The following is a 21,335-nucleotide window of genomic DNA, read 5'->3' on the forward strand; positions in this document are numbered from 1 at the left end:
CTTTAGCTACCATCTGCTTCAACTTCTCCGTTAGTAAATGAAGAAATTGTGACTGAAAGGTTTCTTAGTTCGTTAAAGGTATATTATACAGTTTAATCAATGGCAAAGTCAGAACTAAATTTGAAGCATTTTGCAGACACTCCCCTCTAAGTCTCCAACAGGCTTCTTTGTCCATTCATTTTCTTTCACTTTTCTTTTCTTTTCTTTTATACTTGTTTCACTTTGCAATACTTCATAAGTATTCCCAAGTTTCTTAATGTTTTTAAAAATTATTGGTTTTAATTACATTTGTTTTCCTTTACATGAATGTACTTCAGTATATTTAAGCCACTTCCCTATAACTGGTAACTGAAATTGCTTCCAATTTTTTTTAAAGGTAGTTCTGCTATGGAAATCTCTGAAAAAATAATTTTTGTTTTTAATGTTCTCAGTATACATTTCCAACAAAGGAAAATATGAGTCAATCATGCCTAAAGTTTGATTCAAGCGCCACCTAAAATATCTACCTTGCATACATACAGTATACAAGTAAAGGTGGATTATGGGAACCACTTCCACTTGATCTTTTTCTAAAATAGGTTCTTGCTAAATACAGGGGGACATCCTTCTACTAAATCCTGGAGACTAGGACAATGTTAAAGCCACTTCTGGGAGTTCCTAGGTTGGTATCCTACTCAGTTCCACTCCCTGAGAATCTTCACTGCTTCCTGGGCTCATCAGTCTCCTTCCAGGAACCACCTCAACACCTCCCCTCAATACTGTCAATACCCTCCAACAGCATTGTCATCATTACCATCCCAGTATCCCCTTCAGGGAGGCAATATTTTAGACTCTGGACAATATTTTAGACTCTAGAACATGAAAAGCACATCAATGTCTATAAAAGATTACCATATAATAACCTTAATAGATAAGGTTCCCTATTGGGATTTTAGCAAACTTAAAGTAATAAAATTCTGCCTCTTGGAAAGCATGCTATCTTAGTTTGGGGGCATGTGTATATTTCATCCACAGAAGTATAATAGAGAATGTAAAAATTACCAAGAGATACTCACCTCATCACTTTTGCTCCTTGGAAGATTAACGGCTCTTTTTAGTTTCTTTACAGATTCTGTAATGGCGAGGGTCTCCACACCATCTAAAGCACTACAGATTTTTCTTACTACTTTGATTATCTGATCTGCTGCTCTATGTTGGTTCTGAAAAAGAAGGTGAAAAAGTCCAAAGTGAAGAATTAAAAAGAATTTCAGATATGAAGTCACAGTTTTTAAAATTTAAAAGCCTTTTAAAGCATCGGCAACAAATGGACTTACTTTGGTGTTACAAAAATTAAAAGGGCTAACAAGAATTATAAAACAAGGTCTGACCTTTTTTTTTAATACAATTTTCTAGTTTATAGATAAGCCATACTGTAAATTTGGGTTTGCAACATTTTTCATTGTACCAAATTTGATAAGAGAGAAAACATCTGACAGATTCCTACCTAGCTACCAGATGCTAGTTGAATGAAAAATTCTTTGCTGTCCCTAGAACATGGATTTGAGGCTTAATTCTGTCTCTAGCACTGTAATCTTGAGCAAGTTAGTCAATTTCTTCCAGCCTCAGTTTTCTCATCTGTAAAATGAGGGTAATACTTGTACTACAACTACCTCACAGTACTGTACTGAGGACCAAATGATAACAATGTACATAAATCATTTTGCAGGCACAAGACATTATGTGAGCTAATTAGGCGCAATAAATTATAAAGTTAATAAAAAGTGGAAGCTAGTTTTTATGCTAATTTGGAATAAGACACTTGTAGGATTGCTTTGGTTGTTCAGTTGTTTCAGTCATGTCCAAAGCTTTGTGACCCCATTTAGGGTTTTCTTGGCAAAAAAGCTGGAGTGGTTTGCCATTTCCTTCTCTAGCTCATTTTACAGATGATGAAACTGAGGCAAACAGGGCTGAGTGATCTGCCCATGGTTGCACAGCTATTAAGTGTCTAATTTGAACTCAGATCTTCCTGACTCTAGGCTCAGTGCTCTATCCACTTCACCATCTGGATATTTCTCTCAAATGAACAGTACATTTTTTTGGGGGAGGGGAGATCTTAACAATAATATTAGGGTTTTTTTTGTCTTTTTTTGGACATTAAAATGTCATCCATAAAGGTTTAAGTAACTCTGTCACACATGAATAAAGTTTAAATGTGGACACTAAAAAAAGCTATGTGAATTTTGGAGCACTGACTTTTGGAACTACATGTTTGAACTATTTACCAAATTTTTTCAAACCTTTAAAGTTTTTCCTTGAGTACTGTTTGTTTTACAACATTAGATGATCAGTAACAACCTTTTAAGACAACTTAGCATTCAATAACATGCAAACAGAACATGGCTATAAAATCAGTTCATGAAAGCAAGAATTTGAAAGCCTCCATCACTCCCTCAATTATATTAATTCACTTAAAAGTAGTATTACAGAATGGGCTGAAACTTAATGGAAAGACATCTCTGACCTCCACTTTTTTTTAACCAGACCATTCTTTTTTTTTTAACTAGACAATCCTTATGGGGAACTTTTAGTGAGGAATGTTCTTCTACCAAGGCAAGTTAGCACCAACTTTGCAACTTTCACCCTTAGAAAGTTGTGTGGGACAACTGAAGGTTAAGTGACTTACCCTGGGTCACACAGTCACCCAGTCTGTGCCAAAAGGAGAACTTGAACCCAGGTCTTCTTGACTTCAAGTCTACATCTGTATCTACTACGCCTTACTGTCTCTGTAGCATCTTTTAAAAATTTAAGTTGTTTTCATCTTCAAAGCCTACAGTGTTAACTTTTTAAGGAATTTTAAAAAAATGTGTAGCATATGAGGAGACTAGCATTATTTATTATTAAACAGGTTGAAACTAAAGGCTTTCAATAATTACTCTATCACTCTTTGGAACACATTCTTCTCTGAAATAAAGTCAAACTGGGAGAAAAATTCCTATCTTGGTGTCATGAAATTTTGCTAGTAAGTATGTAATTTACAATATTTAGTAAAATAGGAAAGTAGTCATCAGATCTAAAGACTTGAGTCTCCAGAATAAACCACTTTGTAAAATATTTCATAATCTTTTAGGTCTGGTTAATTTCAAACCAAAACTATTTTCAACAGAAATATTGGCAAGAATCTGGGAACCAATAAACCAAAAATGTAAAATAATACTTACTTCATTTTGAAAAGCCATCTCCACTTGGTTATGATAAGTATCTAGAAGTTCTTCAACAGAGTGTCTGAAATAAAGAATAACTACTATGGTTGAAGGAGGTGACATACAAACAACAATGGCTTATTCAACAAAGTAATATAATAATTTCCTTAAACATGTTTGAAAATAAATACAAAATAAACCTTAAATACCATACCTTGTCATGACTTCTTTAAATGGATTTTCTATATGGTGTAAATATTTGCTTAAATCTGTAGGTGTTTTATCATCTTCTGCCTAAATACAAAAATGTGCTTATTACTTTGATTGCCAGACCAGATAAAGAATACTTTGAGACTAGGATTCTTTTAAAATTAAAGATGTAATATTACCCAAATATAAAGCACTTATTTGATTTTTCTCATGAGATTATTATGTGATTAATATTCTGACATTTTCTTTTCTTTGGCTAGGCAACTGGAGTTAAGTGACTTGCTCAGGGTCACACAACTGGCCTCATGTGTCTGAGACCAGATTCTAACTAAGATACTCCTGACTCCAAGGCCAGTGCTCTATCCACTGCACTACTTAGCTGCTCCTCTGACAAACATTTTCAAAAGGAGGTGAAAGGAATTAAGTCTAGGTTCAAATATATAAATACCTTCAAGAACAAAGTCAAATTCTGTTTTAGGTCTATATGTAGTAACAGCAGAACCAAAAGTTACTTTTAAATGTAGTTAACTGGAAGCCAGGATAAAGGTATGGTGAAGTAGGTTGGAGGAGACAACATGAAATTCTGCAATTCTTATTTTCTCCAATAATAAACAAAAGCAGACTGTTAATACTAGTTCCATTGTCTATTAGTGTCAGGGGTTGCTATTGCTTAAGAAACTAAAAGCAGTATTTAATTGTGATTGCTAAAACAAAATAGATTTCATGAAAGTTTTTTTTAGAATCTTCAATCTTTCAATCAACTGATTTCTTCTCTGTTGCTTTCAAATATATCCAAGTTTCTACCATCCTTAAAAAAAACCCAACAAAACCAAACCTTCAATAATGTTGCAAAAAACAAAACATTAGCATGATCCAACAAAAAGTAACAAGAGAAGCCAACTTAAATCTACTACTCTGCAAGGGGTGGGAGGTACACAGACAGATAGATGTACATTGTACTTATTTTGAGACCTTTTTGATGTATTAATCAGTTCTGTTGGTTTTTCCTCTTCTTTAAAAAAAATTATTTTAAAATAGTATTTGTTATATAGCATGGCTCTGGGAAAAAAAGGTAAATTGGGGTAAAGTATGGCAGTGTTTAAAAAAAAGAAATCAATAAAAACTTATTTAAAAAAAAAGCTTTACTAGATAGTACCATTCCCCAAGCTATCAACCTCTATTTTTCCTTTCTCCACGACATTCCTTGGAAAAGTCTATATTCATCATCTCAGCTTCCTTGCCTCTTACTCCCCCCTTCTTAATCCATTGCAATATGGTTTTTAATATCATCAGTCAACTAACACTTCTCTTTGCAAAATGACCAGTCACTTCTTACTGAAAATCTGGAGGCCTTTTCCCAATACTAATCCTTTTCAACATATATCTTGAATTTCAAACAGCTAACTACCCTCCTCTCTTGCTGAATACTTCCTCCTCTCCGGATTGTTGTTGCTGTGTTTTTAAACATTCCTCTCAACTGGTTCTCCTCTTGCCTGCTTGATCATGCCTCCATTTCTTTTCCTACATCAGCACTCAAATTATACTCCCTAACTATGAGTCTTCCCCAAGACTCTGTCTTTCTTTTCTGGCATTCTTTTCCCTCTACACTCTCTTTGGGTAACCTAATGAGTTTCCATGCATTTTACTACCATCTACCAACTATACAGAAGACTCCCAAATCTACATATTCTGCCCCAGACTTTTTCACAAGCTTCAGTCCCACTACACTACCACCTGGCAGGTAAATAAGAAAGTAGATAGAACACTAGGCTGGAAATAAGGAAGACTTAAGTTCAAAAACACTTACTGGCTGCATGACCGTTGGCAAGTCACTTAACCTATGTTTGCTTCAGTTCCTCATGTGTAAAATGGAGATGAAAATAGTACCTACCTCTAATAGTGGTGAAGATTAAATGAAATGATTGCAAAGTACTTACAGCCTGACATATAGTAAGCACTATATAAATTATTATAATGATATATTTCAAACTTGATGTCCCTAGAACATCTTATCCTCAACTCATCTCCCTCCTTCAATCCTATTCTATTCCAAATTTACCTATTTCTGTCAAAGGCCCCAGCAGTTTCACTGGTTTGTAATCTTGGCATTATTCTCTTATCCTCACAATCCTTTACATGCTGTAAATTCAATCACTTGCCAAATCTTGTCATTTCTATCTTTATGACTTCTCTCACGTGTGACTCCTTTTCACCACTCATACAGTTTGGTTACCACTCTATTTCAAGTCCTTACTCCAACAATCTCCCTACCTCAAATCTCCCATCACTCCCATCCATCCATCCTATGCTTCCAATGTAATGCTTCCAAAGTAATTTTCCTTATATATACAGATATGATCATATATCTTCCCTACTGAATCAACTCTGGAAGCTTCCTATTGCTTCCAAAATAAAATATAAATTCCTGTTCAATGTTTAAAGCCCTATACAACTTGGTGCCAACCTATCTGTCCAATCCATTGGATATTATCCTCACTTTTCTACTCTGATAAACTGGCCTCTCACAACAGTGGCCTTCCCTCATGCCTGCAATGCAGTCCTTCCTTACCTCAACCCATAGAGTGCTTGGCCTCCCTCTAAAACTCCCTTTTATTTAACTACTTTGTGTGTATGTATAATTAATAATTTTATGTTCATGTTGTACCTATTTACCATACCTATCCTATACCTATATGTACACACACACACACACAACACGAATGATGTGAGCTCATTCTGAGTAGTAACCGTTGCATGTTTTTGTACTTGTGCTCCTAGCACCTGGCACTTAGTAGATAGATCTAAACAGTTACAACATTATAAACTGTTTACCTTATTGCATTTTATTCTCTTCTAATATCAGAAGAGTAATCAACTTGGAGTACTAGTTTCTAATACATGATGCCTAATTAGAAAAAACATTTTCCTCAAAAGTCAGGCATAGAAGAGATTTTAATTCTAAAAGTCCCTCTTCTTTCTCATACCAAAAACTCGAATCCTTATTTCTTTTCCTTCTTCCCCAACTCTCAGTTCTTGCTCTTTTGACCAAGGTACAGGATACAACCAGTACTTTTTTCTTTCACCTTCATTCTCAAATCTTGTGCCTAAGAACCCCTGTAGGCTAACATGATACCCCAGAAATAATCCTGTTGGGACAAAAGTTAGTATCATTTTATTATCCCCCAACTCCAATGCCAGAATTTTCAAGAATGCTGTTCTTATGAACCATTATTGAATAATACAATCCAATAATCAGTTTTAGAAACCTATTTAATTTTTTAAAAAATTCAACCAAAAGCAAATATGTTATATACTCACTGTTCGAGCCAGATCTCGGCACATTGCATCAAAGGTTAAGAGCTGCAGTTTAATCTCTGTGTCCCATTTTCGAGAGTTCTGAATATATTCATGACTTCCAAGGCAATGGTTACTGTTAAAAAAAAACAATCATTTAGCAATATTCTTTAAATCAAACTCAAAATAATAGATATGAAGACCCAGAATAAATTAGTGCTTCACCAAAGTGAATGTAACCGCTAGAAGTTGAGATACATGGCAAAATAAGCAGAAACAGATCAGTGGAAAGTGATAAGAATAACAATACTATGAATTTAAAAATAAATATATGGAACTAAAGGATATATTCTCTCAGGAGAGATGTATTCAAAGCAAATACACAAAAAATAGACAGATATTTCTAAACGACTAGAGGTGAGACTAAAAGCAGTAAGAAAAATACAACAAAAAAGGCATAACATGTTCAGTCGTTTCAGTTGTGTCTGATTCTTCATGATCCCCTTTGGGGGTTTTTTTGGTCAAAGATACTGGAGAGGTTTGTTATTTCTTTTTCCAGTTCATTCTACAGATGAGGAAACTGAGGCAAATAGGATTAAGTGACTTGCCCAGGATCACGCAGCTACTAAGTCTCTGAGGCCACATGTAAACTCAGGTTATCCTGATCCCAGGCTGGGCATCCTATCCACTGCACCACCTAGCAGCCCTAAAAAATGCTTTGACATAACAAATTAGTTGTTAAGTAAATGAGACAAAAAGATTAACAAGATATTCATGATAAGTCACTGAAAACAAACCAAAGTTGACGACTGAAAAGTAACAAACCACAGAATCATGTCTACTAAAGCAGAATATAACCACATTACAATATGTTTACGGGGACTAATGGTCCAAATAATTATATGCATATAAATTTTCAAATAAAAATTGAATAGAATTCATGTTTTATGTATATTTCAATAATACTCACAATTTTTAACTAAGCATCTTTAAGCATTAGAAGATTTTACACTATAGAGCACATGCTGATGTGTAAAACAGTAACAAAGTAATCATGCTTACTTCTGTAGTACTTCTTCTTGACCACAGACTTTAAGGACATAGCTGCCAACATCTACTTGATTCAAGTCATCATGGACCCAGCAAAGTGCTTGCATCATTATAATCTCAACAGTAGAACTCACTATAAAAAAAGGAGTTACATGTCAATCTAGTTCTGCTCATTTAACTGCACATAGAGTTTCCTATACAGATTATGTTGCTCTTAAGTCAGAAAGATCACTTTCTTAATCTATACTGCTATGAAGAAGATGTCATTTGTATACAGAAACCAAATTGTTTATTGTAGGTTACGAAAAGTAGCAGATCAGTATAGTGTACTAGTAGGAGAATGTTACCAGACTGGTGTCAGAAGATCTGGTATCTGGTTCTGCTGCTAACAAGCTGTATGGAACTTGGGCAAATCACTTACTCTCACTAAGCCTCAATTTTCTTACCTTTAAAATGAGGATAATAATTGCACTTCTTACCTTACAGAGTATTGTGACAATTAAATAATCATGCATACAACACAAAGCATTATGTAACTATGAATTAATGCTTTTTCATTTGATGCCTACAACGTGCAAGGCACGGCAAACATAGAAGTGAGACGAGCGCTGCCCTTAAGAAACTTACTTTCTAATAAAGATTGCTCAATTTAAGGACATAAAATTTTATAAGTGTGGGTAATTCCCCCCCACAAAGGCAACAACCCCTCCTTAACTTAGTATAAGGTGCTGAAGAGTTGTAGTGACCAAAAAACCTCACCCTGTGGCCTGCCTGGTATTAAGCCTCTGTCAACAGTCAGGCTGGTGCTCAGATAAGACACACACACACAGGCACACAGGCACACACACACACATAGACAGGCACACACACACAGACAGACACAGGCACAGGCACACACACACAGACAGACACAGGCACAGGCACACACAGACACAGACACATAGGCACACATGCACAGACACAGGCACACACACACAGACAGACACAGGCACAGGCACACACATACAGACAGGCACATACACAGACACAGGCACAGACACACACACAGACACACAGACACAGGCATGCACACACAGACACAATCACACACACAGACAGGCATACACACATAGGCACACACACACACAGGCACACACACACAGACCCTCAGAGCCTTTTCAGAGTGGCAGACCTTAACCAAGCTTGCAAACTCAATCACCTCCATGTTGAGATTAGGTATCAGACTAGGAGTATCTGTTTACAGATGTTACATGGAGTAAACAGATATTAATGAATATATTTATTTCTGTCTGCCCCCAAAGGCTTACTTTAAAATTACAGAATATGGCAAGTTTCCAAATTCTCACAAGAAGACACAGCACTTGTCGCCATCTCTGACATGAGGTGAACAACAGCAACAACAATTAGAGGAGCCACAACAGGCCTGGCATCAGCAGTTATTTAGAATAACTGTACCCGAACCTCACACCAAGAATGGAATAGTTGAGTGGAAAGCCAAGAATCCTACCTCATTATCCGTGATGGGCCCCAGTCTTGGACAAACTGTCGTTCTATTCACCCTCTGACAACATGATTGGGTAGGATTTCTCCATTAAGATAAATATTAAGTTTTATGCTTATAAATTAAGTTTAATAAAACAATTAACATTTTAAATTCATTTCAAGAATGACTAGGTCAGGGGTAACTAGTTGGCAGGAGCACAAGCCCTGGAGTCAGGAGGACCTGAGTTCAAATCTGGCCTCAGATATCTGACACACTTATTAGTGTAACCTTGGGCAAGTCACTTAACCCCAACTGTCTGGTCTTCCTGTGATGGCAAGCAAAACAGGATCGTTTGCTGTTTTTGTTTTAGTATAATCAAATTCCTCACACTGAATCTTGCCTTTATCAATCAAGAGTCTTTACTAGGAGTAAAGTAAGGAAACAAGAGTTTCTTTAGCTAGAAAGAGTATATATATTTTTATTGTTAATGCAAAGATTAAAGATCTTCCCCTCTCATTAATGAGCCTCCCCATTATGGGGAATTTGATTAGGTTTGATGGTGTCCACACCTTTTGTTAATGAGTCACAGGTTCTCAAGGGTTGGGATGCCCTCTGGCTCTAAAAAAGGTATAAATACTCTGAGGGTGAGGTTCTACTTTGGGGCCTACTGATTGGAAGTGTTTGTTTGGCCAGAGGAGGACTCTGGGCAGCCACTAAGGAGCTCCTCACCCTCACTCCTGGTGCCTCCCTCTCTGGTAACTATGGTCTGACAGTTAAACCTATTTGTTGAATTATGGTCAGGCAGAGGAAGCCATGTCTATTGATCTTTGATTTCTCTGTATTTTCTTTGAAGTTCAGGGTGCTGACTCCCCTGAACTAGGTGAATGATAAATGTGCTTGGTTAAAGGAATGATACATGTGCTTGATTAAAGTGATTGCAAACCCCTCAAAAGTTGCCTTTCCTTTTATGAATGCAGATCTAAGAACCTGTGGTAGCAGGCCCCCCCCCCCCCCCCCCCCCCCCCCCCCCCGTATATGTTGGAGTGCTTACTGATACGCTTCTCCCCCTCCATAAAAAAAAAGAAAAGAAAGGACAGGCCGTTATATAACATTAGTCATACTATAACATGAATTATATATTTGAAGTCAACTGTTTAATGACATATTATTAACCAAATATTGCCTTTGAGTTATTTGAGCCAACAGTACCTTACGGGACAAAATTAATGCTTACTGTACTTAGCCTTTAATTTTCAAAAAAAATTTAATATATCAAATGAATATAATCTTTAACTTTTAAACTGAAAGCTAATCTAAGTTGCTGGTTTGAAACTGCTGCAGTTGGCTGGTACTTTTACTTCTCAGAGGTTTATAATTTAAAGAAGGTCATTAAAAGTACAAGACAAAAAAGGAACATGACCAAGTATTTCAATATTCTCCAGATCTCGAGCCCTTAGAAAAAGGAACAGCATAATTTTAGACCAAAGCTTGATGTAGAAGTTTAAGAACTCTTTCTACAGATACAATTTTATTTAATATTAAAGCACTTATAATGAAACCTCAGAGTTCTAATTAATCCCTATTGCTTTTATTATGTTCAAAGTTTATAACTAAAAATACATCCAATTATGGTAAGAAAGTCATTAAACAACATAGAAGTCACCTACAAAATTTGGAGTGGGAGTGGCTGGGGAGCAGGCTTTCAGGTAACAGAGTCAGTGTACAAAGGATACTTAACTTAGAAGACAGTACTAGAACTTTGTGTTCTTTACATAGAATCCCAAAGGCAAAAACATTTAAGAGTTGAAGAAGCTTCTAATTAGCTCCTCCACCCTCCAGCATTTTTGAACCTGAGCCAAATGTATCAACATAAGAAATAAAATTCAAAAAAATTTTTAAAGCAAGCAGAAACTCATTAGATCACCAGTTTTCAATAGGACACCCAAAACGTTATCTAAATGAATGATCTTTTGTTAAATAATAGAACTTAATGATAACTAAAAATAATTACAGCATTGACACTTATTTCCAAGTATCCATTACCTTTCACTTAGAAAAAGTCAACCCAACACAAGTATTTAAGACATACCATCACATGTAAAAGTAACTGGTAGTTGAAATCCTTCAATTTCTATGGAGACCTTCACACTAGAATTCTCTCCACATGTGTTTCTCTGCATCATAACTGGGCTTAGCACATAACCTGGATTTGTGATTTGATTGGTATGTGGAAAGTTGGTCCTCAATCTGTTAATTAAAAAAAAAAATTTACTTGTTAAAAGCTGGTTTTAAAGAATGCTTCTATATTGAATATTATGCCTACTTTTTTTTCATCCCCAAATATCTTTGTTCACTTTTAGAAAGGTCTGTAAGTATTACTATGAATGAAATCCTATTATAACACTGCAATCAACATGTACTTTTAAAATAAAGTGATAAGAGGAAAAGGAGAATTAGATGGATTTTCAGCATTTTTACACAGACGATTAATATTTGTTGAGTATATAAAACTACTGGAGTTTTTTGGTAAATAACATGACATTCTATCTATGGAACCCAAAAGAGATTATTCCAACAGTCTCACAATTGGTATCCTTACCTCAAGTCTCAATACTCCAATCTATCCTTCACTCAGCAACTACAGTGATTTTACTTAAGCACAGAATTGATTATGTCACTCTCCTACTCAACAAACTCCAAGAAATTCCTACTGTCTCTAGATTAAAATGTTAGGTCCTCTTGGTAGCTTTTAAAGCCCTTCATAAACTCCAGCCTTACATTATTTCCCGTTCTACATTCTGTGATCCAGTCAAAATGGCTTTCCTTCGGTTATTTGAATAGTACACTATACCTCCCATCTCCAATGTACTCCCTCTTAAGCCTGAGCTTATAGGATTCTCCTGACTTAAAATAAAGAAAAGGACATTGATAAAGCCTGATCCACCCAACTGCTAGTGCCCTCCCTCATGACCTTGTATTTAGATACTTTTCTTTTTTTAATCTTTACATGTATTCTCCCTTTCTATATAATGTATGTATGCATGAATGTATGGGAAGGGGGGACACACAAAGAATGATATAAGTGGACAGAAAGCTGGCCACAGAACCAGACCTGCTGATATATGCTGGCTGTGTGACCCTATGCTAGTCACTTACCCTCTCAGTGCAATAGGCCAGAGGTGTCAAACTCAAGGTTTGCGCTGACAATCCTAACCAAAATACAACTAGAAAATGTTTAACAAAATAATGAATACAACATAGATAATGCTATTTTTTAATTTTTCTAAGTCAATATGCCATCTATAAGGATTGAGTTTACCACGAATGCATTAAACAACACTTTCTTTTTAGAGGCCATCAGGGGTAAGCCCTGGACCACTTAGCTAGTAATAAATGTCTGAGGTTGGATTTGAACTCAGGTCCTCCTGACTCTAGGGTCCAGGCTCTATATACTGTGCCACTGAACTACCCCAGGCAACTCTTTTCTAAGACCAAAAACTGCAAAGGAGATGTTGGCCTTCATAGGTAGGGGGAACTTCCTCATCTAGAATTTTCTTTAACTCATCTACATACTTGTCTCCATTTGAATGTAAGAGCAAAGGTGCTATCTTCCTAATTGTATTCTATCACATGTACTGGCCACAGTACCTGGCATCTAGGAGGTGAGTGATAAATGTTTGGTGATTAACTGCTGAATAACTGCCTGGAGACAATGAGAGTACAAATGACTTCGTTCTCTCACTGTTCAATGAGTGTAAGTCACAGACAACCTCAAGACATCATAGACTGAACTCAAGTCCTGACTCCTACTCAGCCTTTTTCCCCCCACTATGCTCTGTTGCTACTCTAGAAAAGTAGTTCAGAGAGATGGTAAGATAGGGCCAAGATTGAGTAGGATTAAGGGATCAAGTTGAAGCTCATTTGGTTATGTGTGCACAGAATGCTGGTGATAGTGAACCACTTCCTGCCACAGAAGGCTGACTCTTCTACACCAGCATCTCCCACTGGTAGCTTATGGCTATAAATTCTGTAATATCTCTCTTCTAAGAGAGCCAACTCAACTCAAAGGGCAATAGAAAGACTCCTACTGAGCTTCCTCTGATTGACTGGGTTTCGCCCAGAACTTCCATTTAAGGAGGAAGCCCAGGCCAACCATGTATATGTATTCCTTCTGACTCTCCAAACTTTCTCTACGATTCATGTCATAGAAACTTTTATAATCTGTGTTCACTCACAATGTATTATCTGTCCAGCACAATGTGAGCTCCTTGAGAGCTTCTATTTCTATCCCAGTACTTTGCTTAATAAATGTTTTATCTTTCATTTATTCACCCCTAGAATTCACTCATTAGAAATATCCTCTTGGAGTCTTTCTCAATAACAGGCTGGTTCTTCCCAAAATCACCATTGTAAGGAGGAGGCATAGGCTAGATATGCCTTCATTCTTCTGTAAGCTGTACTCTAACTTTCCTGACTTTCACTAACCTTCATCTGACACTTGGCTTCCTACCTACAGTTCCCTTTATGTACTATCTTCCCCCATTAAAATATAAACTCCTTGTGGTTACCAGCTATCTTTTTTTCTGCTTGAATTGCATTTCCAGAATGAAGCATAGTACCTGGCAAAAAGTAACACATGCTTGCTGACTTGATTCTCAAGAAAGTAAATTTTAAAAGGCCAAAAACAATCTAAACTAAACACTGAAATAAAGACAAACACCATGTAAGTACAATGACAATACTGGTGTTAGAGGGGGAGGAGCAAGGATGACAGAGCAGAAGGAAAACAGTACAGCTGAGCTCCCCTCCAAACAGAAAATGGACCAGACTAGATCCTGATGGGGATTTCCAGAAATAGTCATAGTGAGTCATCTAAACAGCCCAGGTCAGCAATGGGGTCAGTCAACAATAAATTAGTCAAGAAGCATTAAGGCCTTACCTTGGCCCTGGTACTGTACTAATTGTTGAGAATACAATTAAGGGAGAAGGCATTCTCAGCTTTAAGGAACTTACATTCTACTGGGGCAAGGATGTAGAAAATTGGGAGTAGGGAGGAGAGGTATCAAGCCCAGGGCAAAGCAGGGAAAGTATGAATGCAGTCTAGAGGAGAATGAGACATGGCTGGCTAGAGGATCTTCCTTAAATGAAGGTTCTGGAAGGAGTCATCCAATTAGAGGGAGAGGCTGAAAGTGTGGTGGCTACTTCCAGTAAGTGAATTTTCTAGGCCATGGTAAAGGAAGTTCCCAAGTACAGCAATGAATTCATTCCATATGATGAGATAAAGAAGACTGAGAGAATCTCTATCATTTGTGGGTTTGGGATTTGATACCACCTCTTCTTTTGGTGTCTTCCAGATGAAAATGACTCCCCTTTCATGCAGGTCAGTACAGGTCTTTGGTGGGGATGGCTTTTAGTATTGAGAGTGACTGAACAGCTGTAACTCTTGGTGGGACCAGACCAGCTATCTTGAAATCTAATTCTTCATCTTTTGACTTCCATGGTCACAATAAGGTTTACTGGTCTTCCTGGTTTTCATTTTTTTCTTCCAGTGCCATCCTAGGGTCCTTCCAGCCTACCATGCCACCACTCCAGCTGCTTTCAGCATGTGTTCCTATTGGAGTTCAGGTAGCAACTACTTCCTTGTTTCCATAGAAGCTGCTCAGAGAAGCAGGCAAAGAGGAGACAGATACACTTTCAGACACTGGAAACAGGACTGAGCTAGGAGCATGCTGTGGAGCCTTGTAGTGCCTAGGGAGAGGCTGTGCACCAGAGTGAAAGGTCACACACTCATACTGGGGTACCACCAAAGTCATATTAAAGCACTGCAATGGGAATGGGTGCTAAAGTGCAGCTTTAGCACTAGAAAGTCCATTAGATAATTCTGGGTCACAAGTCTAGGACAGACTGAAAAGAGCACCTGGGGCGCCTGGGGATGATATCCTTGGGTAGGGAGGCCCTTGGAGGTCTACCAAAAAAGGAAGAAATTCAGAAACAAGCAGAGGTTTGTATGGCTCAGATTTCAGGCACAAAGTAGGGACACAGTTCCAGCACCTAATCTAGCCTACAGAGGAATAACCAGGCAAGAATCCCAGACCAAATGGAAGCCTACAATTCTTTCACTCTGAAACAAAACAACAGTGTTTTTCAGTTGGCTGATAGGGACTGAATCCAGCAGCATCTACTGTTGCCCACACCAGAAGGGAGACAACACACAAAAGGCAACAGGAAAGTGGGAGGAGAGGGTAACACTGGACACTGGGGGTGCTCAAAGTGAGGGCATATTGTTTTATGAAGCTGAAACCAGGCAGGACAGAATATACAGAGTTGAACGGGCCTCAAACGTAAGTTTCTATCCTCTACAAGGAGAGATAATGGAAGGAATTTGGGACTCCACTTTCCAGCCCTCTAATCAGATGGAAGAGGAGGCTGAAGGCAATAGTTGCAATGAAGGTTTGTGATGAGATTAGATGTGATGAACATAACCGGAAGAATATTTTGTTCCATGGGAGTTGAGACCAGGCATGTCAGCAGATGCAGAGTAAAGTAACAATTGCAAAATGAAAAATTCCATGAATATCACAGTCAAAATCTAGAGCTTCCAGATCAAAGAAAAAAATACTGCAAAAAGCTAGAAAGAATTCAAGTACCAAGGAACCAGTCAGGATGGCACATGATTTTGTAGTCACTACTATAAAGGAACAGTGAGCTTGGAATATAATATTCCAGAAGGCAAAGGAAAACAGGCTTGTAACCAAGCCAAGAACAACTCACCCAGGAAAAAAATGTGACAGGAGGAATAGGGGTGGAGGTGCGGGTAATGGATCTTTAATGAAATACAGGGACTTCTAAGAATTCACGATGAAAAGAGCAGAGCTGCCTAGAAACTTTGAAGTTAAAACAGAGGTATTAAGAGCAACATAAAAAGATAAAGATGAGGAACAACAGCAAGGGACTGAACAAGGATAAACTATGTATATTCAAATGAGGAGATGGTAAACATGTCCCCTCTAAAGCCTAACATTATTAAGCTTACTGCAGACTGAATCTAATTAGTTAAGGTCTGGATTGAGTGCTGTTATTTATTCTTGATCTTAAGAGAAGAATGAAAAGAAGGGAAGAGGAATACACTGGGTGAAGGGAGGGAAAGAAAGGTTAGAGGAAAATATCTCACATAATCAAGGTGTACAAGTTGACATCTATACAAACTAGGAGGTGTGGGGATCACTGACACTTGTATTTTCACTTGTATCAAACCTGGTAAAAGGAAGGAGGAAAACATACACATACACACAGTTTGGTAAAGAAATATCTTTCACTCAGTAGAGAAACAGGAGGGATGGGGGAAAGAGGGGGGGGAATTAAAGAAGGATAATAAATGATTACTGATGGCTGAATTAGGAACTCTTATTGATATAATGACCAACCATGATTCCATATGACTCAGATGAAGCATGCAATCCCACCACCTGATAGAGAAATGAAAGCCTCAGAGTACAAAACGAGATAATTTTTTTTGACCCAACTAATGTAAATTTTTTTTTGCTTTACTATACATGTTTGTACAGGTTTTGTTTTTTTTTAATTCTCAATGGGGGTAGGGGAAGTTGCAGTTGGAGGGTAAGATGATGAATTTTTAATTGACTGAAAAAAATATATAATTTCTTAAACAAAAAAATAGTACCAGAGAAGAAAACAGACCTCTCTCCCTTTGCTGGAGAGAAAAGAAACTAAAGGTACATACTACTACATATGCTGCCAGACTTGTCAATATGTGAATTTATTTTGTTCAGCACAAAGTAAAGGCTAGATTTTTTGCTGGTTTTGTTTGTGGGGTAGAGGGTGGGAGATACTAATACATCTCTGAAAATGAACATAATATAAAAAAGTAGTAATTAAAACTTAAAAAGGATCAATTACAGTAAACTTTTAAAGAATTAGATGGCATCAATATTTTATAGTAATAATCAGAGTTTAGGCAATTTTGATGGGAAATAAGGTATTTTTATTTTATAATTTTAAAATGCATTAGGATTCTTTTCCTCGCATCTATCAAGATATATATATGTGGTTTTAAGCAATGGCTACAAAATAAGGGGCTCCATCAAATCAGGCAAAATATAATAAAATACTGTAACAGAGGCAAAATAGCAAGAAGTAGTTTTAACACTAATTTTAAAATGAGTTTTTAAAATATACTCATCAATTTGAAAATCTATGATTCTCTTAAGTAAAATGAAATCAACATCATTGATATAGTATGAAAGTAGAAATGAAGGTCTTATATGCTGCAATAATTTGAAAACTAATTCGTTAACTATATGTAAAAGGTCACACTATTAAACATAAATTATAACAGAAGGAGATCAGGTACCTTTCCAATTTGTGGCTAGGGGAGAATTATTAACCAAATAAGTTTAACTCAAGATTAATAAGAATACAGCAGAAGATAAAACAGGTAATTTCAGTTAGAAGAAATTGAAACACTTTTGCACTAACAAAACCAGTGAGGATGGGATAAGAATGGATATAACTGATGTGAAAAATCTTCACATAAAATATATTTGGTTAGGATTTAATATGCAAGCTATACAGAGAAATGACACAATTACGTAAGACCAAAAGCCATTTCCCAAAGGATAAAAAATCTAAGTATATGAACTAATAGTTCTCAAAAGAAAAACTGCAATCTATTAACATGTATGTGAAAAACTGATCAAATCATAATAAGAGAAATCAAAGCAGTTCTACCCTATAAATGTACCAGTCTGTTTAAGGCAGCAGACTGACAAAAATGACAAAGGATGGGAATAGTCGGTATTGGAATATCTAAAAAAAAAAAGTACATTGATAAATTATTAGTGGAATTTTAAATTGGCCCAATCATTCTGGAAAGCAATCTGGAATTGTGCTTTAAGAAAAAAAAAATTACTTGAAAAAAAGAAAGGCCACCTTTTGACCCAGAGATAGCAATGTTAAACATGTACCTCAAGGTAATCAAAGACAGAAATACATTCCATATACAATAAAATATTCATAGTAACCTTTTCTGGGGTATCCAAGACCTGAAAATAGTCCAATGAGAAAAAGACTAAACAAAATGTGGTTCAAGCAGGTGTGCTAGAGCTGATGGTTAACAGGAAAATTTACTCTTCAGATATTATTAAACTCTGCAAATGAGACCTGATTTCCTATTTAGTTGATTCTGTAGGTTTAAGAAAATTATAGATAATAAGTTAATAATGCAGATTAAACTTCAAAGTCATGCCCACTTTTTTCTTAGCACATCCTTGGGTACATAAATATAAAACGGAATTCATACTATATCATAAAATAACTGTAGAACTGAGAGAAATATAAAAAGATTTATATAAAATAGTATAATGCAAAGTAAACAAAGCCAGGAAAATAATCTCAACAATAAATAGAATAACGAAAGCAGGAAGAGCAATGGAATGAAAGTGAACACTAGATAATTATAATGATCAATCTTGGTCACTGGTGATTCAGTCAATAGAATGCTGGGCCTAGAGTCAGGAAAACCTGCATCTTCCCTCAGATACTTATTAGCTATGTGACCGTGAGCAAGTCACTTAGGTTGTTTGTCTCAGCTTCCTTAACCGCAAGATGGAGATAATAACAGCACCTACTTTGCAAGGTTGGTGTGAGGATCAGACAAGATAATATTTATAAAAAGCATTTTTTACAGGGGCTGGCACACAGTAAGTACGAGATAAATGTTTATTCCCTCCTTCCCTTCCCACAAAGGATGACTCCGGGGGAAGGATTAGGGTGAGTGAAATGTAGAAATGAAGGCAATGTAAAAATCACAACAAATCAATACAATGTTTAAAATGCAAACAATACACACAATGACTACAAGATAAATGGAAAGGGCAAAAGAATATGACCAATCTTCTCTAGCTCTACCCCCCCTAACCCCGTAGCCCAAAAAATGCCTATAAAAAGACTCTAAACAAATTCTAGAGCAGCAAAAGCCACAAAATGACAGAGTGAAAGACATTTCCAGCCCAAGACAGCCTAGAAGGCCAACAGGAAAGGTCTATCACATCCAGCTCAGAGGGGAGTACAACCCAGCCTGGGCCATGGTGCACTCACAGACAGGACTGGAGCAGGTTTAAGGGCATGGAATCACAGGTAGGCGCTGTGGGTCGTAGATGTCTCACCCCACAAATGCCAAAGACAGCTTCAAATGTCAGTAAGAAAGCTCTATCACCTATGTGAAAGGGGAGTGTCCACTTTTGGAGCCCTAGGCCCAAAGACCCTGGGGGAATCGAGCAGCTGATTTGGGTCTCAGTTCTGAGTGGCTATCCAGGCATGAGGAAAAGCACTGGAGTGGTGGAGCTGGCAGAAGCTCTGGAGAGGGAATCCTACTCACAGATCCTGGGCAGAAAGGAGTACTTGTGGTTGCCCACAGATCAGACCACAGACCAGGAAAGGAAGAAACTCCTCTTCCTTGATTATGCCACTGTGGAGGAACTGAGAACTTACAGGTACTTAGAGTACACCCTCCACTTGACAAAGGACTCAAAAGTCAAGTAACTGGCTGGGAAAATGACCAAAAAAGGAAAAAAAAAAAATAAGACTACAGAAATTTACTTTCTTGGCAAACAGGTATTTTCTTCTGTCCTTTCAGATGAGGAAGAACAATGCATATACCATCAGAGGAAGACATAAAAGTCAAAGTTTCTACACCCAAAACCACCAAAAAAAATATGCAATTGTCTCAAGCCATGGAAGAGCTCAAAAAGGATTTTGGAAATCAAGTAAGACAGGTGGAGGAAAAATTGGGAAAAGAAATGAGAGTGATACAAGAAAATCAAGAAAAATGAGTCAATAGCTTGCTAAAAGGGACCCAAAAAATGCTGAAGAAAATAACACCTTTAAAAATAGACGAGCCCAAATGGCAAAAGAGGTCCAAAAGGTCAATGAGGAGAAGAATGCTTTAAAAAGCAGAACTGGCCAAATGGAAAAAGAGGTTCAAAAGCTCACTGAAGAAAATAGTTCTTTCAAAATTAGAATGGAACAGATGCAGGCTAATGACTTTATGAGAAACCAAGAAATCACAAAACAAAACCAAAAGAATAAAAATATGGAAGATAATGTGAAATATCTCATTGGAAAAACAACTGACCTAGAAAATAGATCCAGGAGAGACAATTCAAAAATTATGGGACTACCTGAAAGCCATGATCAAAAAAAGAGCCTAGACATCATCTTTCATGAAATTATCAAGGAAAACTGCCCTGAGATTCTAGAACCAGAGGGCAAAATAAGTATTCAAGGGATCCACCGATCACCACCTGAAAGAGATCCAAAAAGAGAAACTCCTAGGAACACTGTGGCCAAATTCCAGAGTTCCCTGGTCAAGGAGAAAATATTGTAAGAAGCTAGAAAGAAACAATTCAAGTATTGTGGAAATACAACCAGAATAACACAAGATCTAGCAGCTTCTACATTAAGGGATCAAAGGGCATGGAATAAGATATTCCAGAAGTCAAAGGAACTAGGACTAAAACCAAGAATCACCTACCCAGCAAAACTGAGTATAATACTTCAAGGGAAGAAATTGTCTTTCAATGCAATAGAGGACTTTCAAGCATTCTTGATGAAAAGACCAGAGCTGAAAAGAAAATTTGACTTTCAAACACAAGAATGAAGAGAAGCATGAAAAGGTAAACAGCAAAGAGAAGTCATAAGGGACTTACCAAAGTTGAACTATTTACATTCCTACATGGAAAGACAATATTTGTAACTCTTGAAACTTTTCAGTATCTGGGTAGTTGGTGGGATCACACACACACACACACACACACACATATACATGCACACACAGAGACAAAGAGCACAGAGTGAATTGAATAGGATGGGATCATATCTTAAAAAAATGAAATTAGGGGGTGAGAGAGAAATATATTGGGAGGAGAAAGGGAGAAATGGAATGGGGCAAATTATCTCTCATAAAAGAGGCAAGCAAAAGACTTTTTAGTGAAGGGAAAAAGAGGGGAGCTGAGAGAAAAACATGAAGTTTACTCTCATCACATTTGACTAAAGGAAGGAATAAAATGCACACTCATTTTGGTATGAAAACCTATCTTACA

The 21,335-nt window shown here is 36.9% G+C and overlaps 1 protein-coding gene across 10 annotated transcripts in view; it reads right to left on the reverse strand.

Annotated features, from left to right (window-relative positions):
• PIK3C2A (phosphatidylinositol-4-phosphate 3-kinase catalytic subunit type 2 alpha) overlaps positions 1-21,335 on the reverse strand; it is a 233,236-nt gene that overhangs the window by 70,898 nt on the left and 141,003 nt on the right. For all 10 annotated transcript variants that reach the window (XM_072619606.1, XM_072619605.1, XM_072619603.1 and 7 more), the window contains 6 exons: positions 11,306-11,463; positions 7,746-7,866; positions 6,708-6,819; positions 3,394-3,473; positions 3,198-3,261; positions 1,056-1,199 (listed from right to left, as the gene is read on the reverse strand). In XM_072619606.1, the coding sequence (XP_072475707.1) occupies positions 1,056-1,199; positions 3,198-3,261; positions 3,394-3,473; positions 6,708-6,819; positions 7,746-7,866; positions 11,306-11,463 (679 nt within the window). The remainder of the gene's footprint in view (positions 1-1,055; positions 1,200-3,197; positions 3,262-3,393; positions 3,474-6,707; positions 6,820-7,745; positions 7,867-11,305; positions 11,464-21,335) is intronic.

The sequence above is a fragment of the Notamacropus eugenii genome, chromosome 6 (genome assembly GCF_028372415.1).
Source record: "Notamacropus eugenii isolate mMacEug1 chromosome 6, mMacEug1.pri_v2, whole genome shotgun sequence".
Taxonomy (NCBI): Eukaryota; Metazoa; Chordata; class Mammalia; order Diprotodontia; family Macropodidae; genus Notamacropus; species Notamacropus eugenii.